Genomic DNA, 12,010 nt, shown 5'->3' on the forward strand with positions numbered 1-12,010 from the left:
GCTAAGAGAGTTATATGGTAATGCTTGCAAAAACTTTTCAAAGATCCTATACCATCTGATACATGCACCCTCCTTAGAGGGTGAAGTCGGCTTACTTGCAGAACTTAGCAGATGTGTAGCAGCTCTGTGGATGGCTGGGTAAGCTGGCATTTCAACAGGCCTTGGAAGTAACCCCTTGGGTATGTGGCCCCCCCTCTTTTTTTTTCTTCTGAAAAAGAAGAAGGTCTTCTGAAAAAGAGGTCTTCTGAACACATGCTCAGAGAAACAGCCTGAGCTGATGTCAGCTGGACTAAACTCAAGAAGATTATACTGGTTTCCACCAGGTGAAGATTTGGCCTCACTTGCTCATCATCTGACTGGTTCTGAGGAGTTATGGGTGGTATGTTCTTTGGACCCCTTTTTCAGATGAATGAGCTGAATCTCATAACAGTCTCAACATATGGATCTTTTTGGAGAAACTGTGTATAGTATTTTGCAGCAGAGCCAAACTGGTGAAGTGAGTGTTTTCATGACAATGACTGCAATATGGAAGAAATTTTCTTTTCACCTAGGGGCACTTCTGAGAACCAGCAAGGGATTTAATTTACTTTGATTCTCTCTTACTTCCTATTGTATACTTTTCTTTGCAAAACTTTTAAACCAGTCAGTGCAGTGTATGAGATCAGTTCTCATCCCAGGGGAATGGAGGCAGAGGGAAGTTATAGTTTTCCTCCAAAGAGTCTGTCTCTTCTGTGACAACTGGCAGAACTGCGGAGTCCTACACAGTTCACGTAGTTTGTCTGTTAGCATTTATTTCATTTTAAAGCCTCCGTGCATAGTCTAGACATTTGGGAGTACACAATGTGACTGTGAGGTCTTTGCCAATATTTTCTGCTCAAGCTGGATTCTTGTTATTGCATCTGGTTTTCAGCATTTTAAGGTCCATGGCTTGGGCTTGTGCATATGTGTTATTTAGGTAACCACACTTATGCTCCAGGCCATTAAGTGTCTTTGAGCTTTAAATATTCTTTGTTGCCTTCTGCAACTTGACTTATAATGGGGACATACTTCTATATATATATATATTTTTAATGTGACTTGTTCTAACATGTTGTTCTTAAGTTCCTATATTTCGTAATAGTCAGGCTGGTGGAGCTTAGGTCTCCTGGATTATGTAGCTGTACAGCAGTAGTTACTTTGGTTTGTATTTGCCCCCTGCTTCAATCCAGAGCAACCTCCATGCGTGGATAAATCCTTCTGCTGACATAGCCCAGCTTTATCAACTCTCAAAGTCAGTGAGAAACTCCAGTTTGCTTTTAACACCAGTCAGTTATGTTCTGATGGCATTTGTTTATTCCTGAGGGATAACTTATCACTTATAACTTAGCATAACAATAGGCTGTGAATGGCAAACGTGTAGGCAGACATAGGGTGTCCCTCCCCGGTCCGTTATATGGGATCCCTTTGGGGAGGGGTGTCCCCTCCTGCAGGCTGGGTAATCTGGGGAATGTTTGTTTGAGCAGGGTGTGCGGGCATTGTACAACCTCCTCCATGAAGGAGGATCCATTGCAGTCACACATACACTAGGCAGTGCGTGAGGGGTTTATAGCAGTGCCCTTTCATCAAGGACTGTCCTCGGTGCTCACACACAGTGCCTGCAGTGTGCACAGGTCCATGCAGAGCTCTGCCATGTGAGACCACTTAGCTGCTTTCCCAGCTACTGACTTACCGCACGTGCGCTGTGCTCGCACACTGAACAACATACGAGCGTTGTTTAGAAACACCTTGCAAGACATAGCCCTAGGCAAGGAACTGTGGTTCAGGGACTACCACTGACCTGTGAAGCTGGAAAAATTGGCCAATCACTTTCAGGAAACTGTTTAAAAACTATCTTCCGTCGGAATTGCTGAGGAAATCTTACACAGCAGCTGCGGGGTGGACAGCAGCTGCGGGGTGGTCTGAGGAGTTTAGGTTTCCTCTGTCTCAGACTGCCTCTATCTGGTTATTATTCTGTTCCCTTTCAGCCTAGCTTATAATATTCCTAATGACAGATCTCTGACACATCAGGAGCAAGAGAGAAAATAACAACACAGACAGTTCGACAGTTCTGTCTTAGATGTTCATGTTTGTTTTGAACCTTCAATGTTTTGTTTTATTGCAGAGGGAAGCTGCAAGACAGGATGATCTTGGGTTTTAAGAACTTTTATCCTTCTGATGCTTATTCTCCACTGAAAGTTAAACCCTGTGTTGCATCAGAAGTGTCTGGAATGAGAATAGCTAGGTTGTAAGGAGTGTGGAAACATTTGCAAAGCACATGTAAAGAAACAAACCTCCCCTGTGGCAGAAGGCCAGCCCTGGCCATGCCATGGGTGGCTGCAGCTGGCCACAGCCTCTGCCACGCAAGGGAAGCTCTGTCCCAAAGCATGGAAAGGATCACACGCTGCTCACAAAGAAGAGTGGACTCCCTTGTTTATTGCATACAACACTGAATGGTACTGTCAGCTTCTATTAACTGATAATGTCAAGGAAGGAAATTTTTTTCCACAGAAGATATATTGCAGCCCACAAGTTGTGATTACTTACCCTATCTTTTCCCTTGGATTTCTTCTTGTTAGATATCGATGAATGTGCAATAGGAACTCATAACTGTTCAGCTGCAGAGTCTTGCTATAACATCCAGGGCAGCTTCCGCTGCCTGTCCTTCGAGTGCCCTTCCAACTACAGAAAAGTGTCTGACATGTAAGTACCGGGGTGCAGCAAAGTGAGCAGCCGTGTCCCCTGGCTGTGGTCTGTTATGTAGTGCTTTACCTTGGGGGTGGTTGTACGTGCTTAGAGCTGCAGCAAGTTGCTTTGGTACCTGGAGCAACAAGACTTTCCAAATACAGAGTTTCTGTCCATTTTTCCCTCTTCTTCCAAACCCTAGGACCTCTCTTTGCTCTCCAGCTGCTGTAACAGCAGTCACCGGAGCTTCAGTCATGCTTTCCCAAGTTTGCCACAGCTCTAAAAGGACTCTGTTTACATTTAAGTTTAAAAAAAATAATCCCTGTCACTTATATTATTGCAGTAACTGCTAGGCTGCGCAGTGCACCACTCTTGTAGTGGTTTTAGGGTTCCCTGTTGAATATCCAAATTGCATTTCCTCAGGGATGGTTGAAATATTGAAGGGGAGCAGGATAAGAAGCTTGACAGGTTCCAGAAACATTGTACCTAGTAGCACCCAGTTCCTAAACCATTGAGAGGTCTCGGGGCCCCAAAATCTCCCTGTCTCAATGGCTGCCAGCACTTTGGAAAACCGGAGGAAAGTTGAAAAGTAATCTTGAGTTTCGGAAGGGGGAAATAATACTGAATTGCAAGAGAGACAGAAATATGGAGGAGCATGGAGAGAATCTCCTTTCTTCAAAAGTGCAAAGCTGTATTCACCGTAGGAAATCACAGTTGCTTTATGACTTAAAACATATTTTTCCTGCCTTATAGAATTAGAAGCTTTTCTTGAGGAGCTTGCTTTCCATACCCTTGTTTTGGTTTTCCTGGAGCACTGTCCCAAGCTTGTGCTGTCAATGATGAATCACAGACAAGCTCTGTGCTGCTTGCAGCATGACTCTGGCTCTTTTCTTGCTGTGGAGCTTCCCAACACATCTATCCCTGTCCATGATCATTGTCTTCCACTGTTGTACTCTGACAATTGTATCATTTACCAATGCTTTATGGGCACTGTAAAAGCAGAACAAGCAAATGGTAATTACACAGCTGAAGTTTGGTGCTCCTCTTTGTTTAGCACAGGATGAAGACTTTGTTGACTTTGCACTTCTCTGAAATACATATATTTTTACCTGCTATTACAAGGACACTGATTTTATTTTTTTTCATTTTGCTTCTCTTAGGAGGTGTGAACGGATCAGTTGCTTTAATTATCTGGACTGCCAAAATACCCCAGTGCGCATTACCTACTACCAGCTGAACTTCCAAACCAATATCATGGTCCCAGCTCATATTTTCCGTATTGGACCATCGCCTGCCTATGCTGGAGACAACATAATCCTCACTATCAACAAAGGAAATGAAGAAAACTACTTCAGCACTCGAAGGCTGAACTCATACACAGGCATTGTCTATCTTCAACGACAAGTGAAAGAGCCCAAAGACTTTTTGTTAGATGTTGAAATGAAACTGTGGCGTCAGGGAACATACACTACTTTTCTTGCCAAAATTTACATTTTCATCACAGCTCATGCATACTGAAGCATGTATTGACATTGGAATTTATTGGTGCTATGCTCTTTACTTGTTCTACCAAAGCTTAATACTGTTGAACTGGCATTTAATGTATCTAGCCTTTATATTATTTTTCTATCATTGCTTTAAACTTTTTTTTTTTTTACTGGTTGTGTAAATTAAGTTAATTTTTTCCTTTTTTTTTGTTTGTTATGTAATTCTTCACATCATCATTTGACAATGAGTGAAAGAAGGATTAGAAAGGCAGTACATACATTATGTTAAATGCTGGAACCTTTTCTTAGAAATTATTTTTAGGTTTAGTCACATCTGCAAGGTATTGCACTAGAGAGGAAAGTTGTTCACTTGGGAGCATTGCTGCTTGCCATTAAGTTGAAAAACCTTGAGCAATTTCTCTTTACTACACAAACTTAGTTTGGCCACTGAGGTTTCTCTGTGTTGAGATGCTGCGTCAAGAGCTATGTGCAGACATTGATGGTTAGCTCACCTCGTATTACAGGTTTGTTTCCTCTTTCCATCTTTTATAATATGTTGCCTAAAAATATATATAAATAAAAGAAAACTCCACGAGTGAACAAGCCTATGATTGAGCCTTGCTTTAGTAGGACTGTTCATGTGCTAAGTTTTTGCAAGACCATAGCCTTCAGAGTGTATCATGCTTTAGGGTAAAAGCTTGCATTGCCATTTCTAGTAGTTGTCATTATAGGTTCTTGAATTCCTCTCCACACAAACCCATTCTATTTAGGTTACTATAGGTGTAGATTAGATGTATTGTAATTCTTAAAGGAATGTTTTCCAAGAGAAAACAAGGAAATAATAAAATAATCAACTACTGTCCCTTATTTTAAATCTTGGGTGTACCACTGAGGAATTATTTGCAGTTTTAAATAAACAAAAGGGGAGTTGCTTCTGTTCTTCAGGAAAATGACTTCAGTTGTGTTACCAAATGACACAGAGGAAAATGGTAGTTAAATTGGCAGTTTGTATTATGCCGTTTAGAAATAGCACAACTTAAGTTTTGAGCTGGATTTCCTCTAGTTCCACAGGAAACTGGATGAAGTCCAAAGCTGTCAAGGCCAGATGTGGTAAAGCTTAGTATAATCAAACTATTTGTTAGAATTTAGAAATGAACATCAGAACTTCTCTTTTTTTCCAAAGAAGAAAAAAAGCTCCAGTGTTGAAATTTACTGAGCTTCCTTTGTTCCAGCTATAATTACTCTGTAAAATGTTTTAACGGAAAAACATAGCTACAATATATTGATGTTTACTACACTGCAGTTTAATAATCTATTCTTTCCTACAGTCAATCTTGTTTTGAGCAGCATGCACATTTAAAAAAAAAAAAAGAGAAATCTGTTCTTCTGGCTTTTTATGCCATGATCAACACTTTGATTATATTGTAAAATATTTGTTTGAAGTGCAGCTTAAAATCTTGTGAACACTACCTATAGGCTGAGAGGAAAGATGTACTGTATGCATTATATTCCAAGGCCAACTTCTACCACTTCCAGTAAGTTACTTCTTTAATTTGGCCTCCCTTATCAATAATAAAGCAGAAATCTCTCTGTATCTAACATCACAAAAACCCATTACTAGAGAAAAATCATTCCTATTCACCAGTTGTAAAATATGGGATATCTGCAAGTTTGCATACATCAAGCTTAGCTCTCTTTTTCTTTTTTTCCTATAAAAATAATTTTGTAAAAGTGTTCTTCCATCTATCTTTTATTTTCCATCCTTAACAGTTTCATAAGCTTTTAGCAAGGAAGTGCCAACAGAGAAACATATTTATGCAATTTGTCATCTCAATTAATACATATCTTACAGCTACAGGCCTGGCAAGATGAAGAGGCAACTGCAAGAACGAGTAGGAGAGACTTCCAGATTCATTACACAGTATACATGTTAAGTGGTGAAACATTTCTCCATGCCCCAGTGGGGAACATCAAGAGTCACTGAAACCCAGAGTTTTCCATCAGCATTAGTATTTGATTGAGTGTAAATGATATTCAAGCCTTGACAGTCTTTCTTGTCAGAGAACAAATGGACAAGCCATTTGTTACTTGGAGACCTTCTGCTGACTAAAAACAACCATAGTCAATCATATTAAAGATCTGGCAGTTTGTAGCACAGACTTTTCATTTTCTAGACAGGTAGTTGATGAAGAAAGTTTTAGGAAAGGCTTTGCATATGATTATAAGAGAAATGCTATGTTGTTTAAAAAAAAAAAAGTCTTCATCAGCACTGTGTGCAGCAGGCATTCAATATGGGTATAAATGCTTAGTGCAACTGGTCAAAGCAAAGGAAAGGCTTGTGGTAGGTAATTGCATGTGTTCCCCAAATTGGAAATGGGCTTTATGTGACCTTTCTGAACAATGCATGTTCTGTTTAATTTTTCAGGTTACTTACTCCCTACCTCTTTGAAATCTGACCTCTTTGTACTTGTCATTAGTATTTCCTGGGAGATCCAGTGATTCCAGAGACTGAGGAAGGTCAAATGTACCATTGGAAGGAAGAAGAAATGAAAACCTGTGTGTGTCCTGGAGGCTTGAGTGGGTCAATTACAGATAGACACATGAGGTTTTCTTTTGACTGGAATATACTTAACAAGTGGTTGAAATGCTATAAATAGCAGTAGATGGGTGAGAAAGATGTTTGTAGCTAGTATTTGGAATGATTTCTTTTTTGCACCAGGGAGGAAGTATTTTCCTATCTCTGTGTGCAAAAAATTCATATATGTGGATTACTATAGGTGCTGACTAGTTGGTGCTAGCTTTCTTCTGTGAGCCTGTTATAGAGAAGAGGCATCAAAGTGCTCAGCTTGTGCCCTACTTGTTGTCCTCGCAGTGGAAGACAGGAGTATGGCTGTCCATCACGGAGAGCAAGCTGTAGACTTCGATGGTCCAAGCCTCTACAATTAGCTCTAAGATCCCACAAACAGAACTTTATTCACTTTTATTTCTCTCCTCCTTTATATCTGTTATTCCTTAATAATGATTTAGGACAGAAACATATTTCAAACTTATGGATTTTATGGTTTGGATCATTCTTTGAGGCTAAAGCTGTAAAAGGGAATAAATTGCAGTAAGTTTTAACATCAGAGCATGAGAATCTCCTGTGCAAAAGGGCACATGGTGCCACTGTCCTTCTATAGGCTGCCTCTGCGTGCTTGTCTCAGCTCTGGGAGCCTGGGTGTCGTTATGAAGCTAGCAAATTGTCTCCTGTGTCACAGCCGTTAGAGTTTTCCTGATACTGAGCACCTGCCAGCAATCGGCTTTTGGGTGGAGATGGCCACAGGTGAGGGCCATTTCCATTCTGTGCCTGCTGGGGCACTGGTTGTGCTTGCACTCTTGCTCTGGTGTATGGTATCATGGGCTGTAGTGTTCTGAAAAATGTTTTTCACAATTCAGCCTTAACCAAGAGAAAGCTGAAAACTGCATGCACAAGATGGAAAACAAAAAGGAGCAAGGTTTAAAAAAAAAAAAAAAGTATGCTTTTACAGCTCTCTGGTACAGCGATAAAAAGGGTAATAAATTTGGTTTTCTGTGTGGTCCTAGGTAAAGGTTTGTGTATGTGATTAAAACTGATGTCCTTTATGTGTTGGTAAGTTTTTTATTTTCCTTCAGACCTTTGCAGGGTGAGAATTTGATTTCATCTAGTTTGGAGGATCCGTGGAATGTGTTGCAGATTCTTTGTCTCCCTCATTCTCTATAGCTAATTTTATTTTCATTTTTTTCATCTTTACATTGTTCCCACCCAGGCTATGAGGAAGAGAAAGCTCCAGCTGGGGAGAATTAGGATTCTGGGGTAAAAATAGATTTTGAGGTTAAATAAAAAATATCTTCCCAATTTCAGTGTTCTCTGCATGATGGAGACATTCATTTTGAAGTGGCTATTGAAAATTAGGATTTAATTATATCCTGTGCCAGTGATGTGAAACTGAAGTCACAAACTTGAGCTTTTTGTCTTCTAAAACACCTTTTTTTTTTTTTTTTTTTGCATTTGCTCTCTGAATTGTAGTTTATGGGTAGGATCGTTCCAGAACTTAGGAGCTCTTTAGATAGCCTTCACCCTTCGAGGGGTCCTGATCGATGTACCCTGGCATGTGCTGCCTGAGATGCTGGTTGGCAGCAGCGGGCCAGCCTGGTGTCAGTCCTTGTCCCGGAGCTGCTCTGTGGGCTCTTCTCATTGCCGTTTGCAGTACGGGAAGAACGGCTTCTTCCAGCTGCGTCACAGAGCAGGGTCTTAATTGGCCCAGGGGGCTTTCTTGGAAAGATGGTGACATTGGCTTCCCATAAGCCAAGGCTCCTGCTGTAGTAAAGTTTTAAAAAAATATCTGTTAACATGTGTTGTGGATTTTCCTTTTTTAGCTGGGATTGGAGAGGGATAAGATGCCAGTGTGGTGCCCTGCATCCTGGGAAGGGAGGGATAGGAGGAGATCCTTTGTATAACAAGTCTTCTGAGTGGTAGCCAGGAACTGTCAACTGCATAAATTCCCAGCAGGATGTTTTAACTGCTTGGAGCTTGGGGTGGGGTGATGATAATGGAGGGCTGGAAGAGTTTAAAAAAAAAAAAAAAATTTACTTTGGATTAATGGCAAAGCATGCAGAGTGACGAACTCTTCTATGTGCCACCATTTCTAGAAAGAATTATGGAACGTGTTAGTAACAATAACTGACTCCACCTAAATTAAGGAAAATACATCCAAAATAGAGATGTAAACACCTTTGAAGAATGGGAGTGTGGAGATGCCTTTCTATGCCTTGATGAAGGTGACTTATCATAAGCTTTACCAGGCTACACTCCAGAGAGGGTTTTTGGCTCATTGTGGTTATGGAATAGTTGCGCCAGATGCACTACAGAGGAAGGTAGATTCTCCCCAGCATCAATGGCTGGGGTCAGAGGGGAGAAGAACGTGGAATACTTTCAGTATGGAACAAAGACAATCTTAGAATGAGGTACGTTTGAAGAGGAGCATTGCTGCTTTTGGAGTTTGAATGATTGATGTAAACAGCGATACAGGGTTGACAAACACATCTTTTAAAGGCAATGTACCATGACAAGAAGTTCGCTTTTGTTAGCACTAACAAAGCAAACGATCTAATCAAAGGATAAAGATCATAGTACTGAAAGGTCCTTCTTGTGACTGGGAGACTGGACAGGCCACGTCTGACTATGGCTGGAATAGCAAATGGATGCAGCTTGCTACCCCTTGAAAGTGAAGGAGGTGCTCGCTGACCTCGTGGTGTTGGGACGGTCAAGCTCTACTCTCAAACTCATTTCAGGGTAGAGCAGAATATGCCTTCCCTTGGATGTACGGGAAACTTTGTGTCCTGTAGTTAAGATGGAGCGTTGTACTGCTGCAGACGTTGAAGTGTAACATTATCTTTTTCTTCTCTTACGGACATTATTCACAGTAGGGTTATAGAAGAGTAATCCCAGTTAATTTAAGCTGTTGCAGAGGCATATTATGATTAATTCTATTATCTTTCAGTTGCACCTTGGAGAAATAACTTTCACATTGACCAGGAATATTTCAGACAGTGCTTAAGTCTGACTGACATAAGTGTATAATTGTGGAGTAACCATATAGTATAGTCTAGAATACCTACTAGGAGCAGGGAGAGGACTGTGCCTAGCCATTTGTGTGATCATCGGCTACATGTCATATAAACTATACATTGTAGATATTTTTATAATTCATATTTAGGCGAAATATGCTATATTTTACCAATACATTTTAATGCCTAACTTAATGCAAGTGAATATGAAGGTTCTTTGGTGGTGTGGTTGAGAGTGAAATGTAGTCTTGTAATGACCAGTGCTTGGTATCGCTGCAGTTGGGAGGGCACAAGCATGGAGCTTAGTCACGAGCCAGGCAGCATAACACTTGAATTGCATTTGCAGTTCAGGGGAGTCTATAACTGGACTTGCAGATATTTGTAAACTTTTCCACAGCAGACACTCTCCTGTATTTTCCCATATATTAAACAATGCTGTTATGAACTACAACTTGCATGAGCAAGAGTCTGCATTCTTATTTGTACAAAAGTAGAAGTTACTGATGCAAGTAATCCCACTAACTGGGAGTTAATGACTACTGAGTACTCAGCTGGGACTTGGAAATTCTAGAGTCTGTTATGGGCTCTGTCCAGATGGGTAACTGGGTGCAAATCAATCGTATGTCATTACAACCTCTTCAAGTCTTTGCATTTAATGTAAGAGTTACAAAGTAAACCCTCTCTCTTTCATACTGTAAGAGTAGTATCAGCTGGGTGCTTTGTGGTCATATATCTGTTGTTACAAGGTTAGAGACTGGAATAAATCCTGATGAATGCTTGTTCCTAGTCACACAATGGTCTTGCATACTAGATGCCAGAGACGGTGCTGGTAGGTGGAGGGGGTGAAACCAAGTGGGCTGTTGGGTAGTGCAAGAAAAGAGTTGCTGTGGCCTGTGCCATGTACCACTAGGCATCTTCTGCTAACTCACCACTCATGAATAAACAAAAACAACAATTCAAAACCACCAAACTCAATAACCTTGAAAGTAATGATTTCCTAAGAAAAATTCTTTTAAAAAAATTTACAGTGAATTAGGTTCTCAACAGCTGTTGATGCAGAGCTCCACTGAAGTAAAAGGGCTATGTTAAGTGAAGACACAGCTTTAATGATGACTTAATTTTCTCTCTGGGGAGAGGAAGACAGACACTCATATGACACACTAGTCATTTTGCGTGAACCACATCTGGATGATTCTGACATATACAGTGATGAAGTCTGTTTAAGAACATGGTTATTCCATAAAGGTGCCTCTACTATTCTTTAAGTAATATCTTTTGCTTTGTAAATTGAGTGGTCAGAAGAGGGGAAAGCCAGGCCTTGAGTTCAGAAGGCTGCTAAGAAACTGATAGCTACTGCTAGTCGGACAATGCAAGACCTCCACCTTCCTTCCATCAGTTTTTTACCCTGTATGATAATGGTAAAAGAAGACTTTGAAAAATGAAGTCCAAGACCAGCTGTTACCTGAAGTCACAATTTTCCCAAACCTTTCAGTTGGCAATGATTTTTCACATTGCACTAACTAGATTATCTTGTGAATTGCTATATTTCCTTGTCCAGGTAGAGCTAGCCATTTTCAAATGCAAATCAAGGTGCTTCATTATCTCCATTGTACTACAGCTTTCTCTTCAAAATCAATAATGTAAAGATTTGCAGGCAGGCTAATTTTCTTCTAGCACTGATCTAATTATTTAATAAAATAATAGTTTTTCCCTCTACCTCCTCCTACCTTTTCCCCCCTCATTTCTCATCTTAGCCACTGAAGAAATATTTTCTATGTTCTCATAGAAAATAATGCATTTGGACTTGCCACAGCAGTTTAAAAATAGCAGGAATATATTTTTATTCTGCTGGTAATTGCTTTTCTTGGACCATTAGTTGATCAAAGTGGAGGAACTAGGTTGGGGGCAGTCAGACTAAATAATAGATGTCTGGAATAGACACTGCACTAGAGTTTTTTTTGTTGTTGTTTGTTTTCAAAATGCTAGATTATTCATTCTCTGTATATGGTTGTCATGTTGGTAAATGTCTGTGTAGTAACTGTGAAGGTAGTAGGGTATTCCTCCATGGTGTAAAACAAGGCTCTGACACATCAGCTTGTGCAGCTGTGCTGCCATCTACCAGGTCCTCCATGGACCGTGTTGTTTCTCTAAGATCTAAATCAAAGTTTTGACCTCTCTGCAATCTGACAAAGCATGTAGCTCTAACTCAGGTTTGTCTTACAAACAAGCTGAACCAC

The 12,010-nt window shown here is 40.4% G+C and overlaps 1 protein-coding gene across 6 annotated transcripts in view; it reads left to right on the top strand.

The window, feature by feature from the left end:
- FBLN2 (fibulin 2) overlaps positions 1-10,228 on the top strand; it is a 117,404-nt gene extending 107,176 nt beyond the window's left edge. For all 6 annotated transcript variants that reach the window (XM_067002854.1, XM_048046172.2, XM_048046173.2 and 3 more), the window contains 2 exons: positions 2,595-2,718; positions 3,861-10,228. In XM_067002854.1, the coding sequence (XP_066858955.1) occupies positions 2,595-2,718; positions 3,861-4,218 (482 nt within the window). In that variant the 3' untranslated portion in view covers positions 4,219-10,228. The remainder of the gene's footprint in view (positions 1-2,594; positions 2,719-3,860) is intronic.
- The last annotated feature ends 1,782 nt before the right edge of the window (positions 10,229-12,010 follow it).

This window comes from Anser cygnoides, chromosome 10 (genome assembly GCF_040182565.1).
Source record: "Anser cygnoides isolate HZ-2024a breed goose chromosome 10, Taihu_goose_T2T_genome, whole genome shotgun sequence".
NCBI lineage: Eukaryota > Metazoa > Chordata > Aves > Anseriformes > Anatidae > Anser > Anser cygnoides.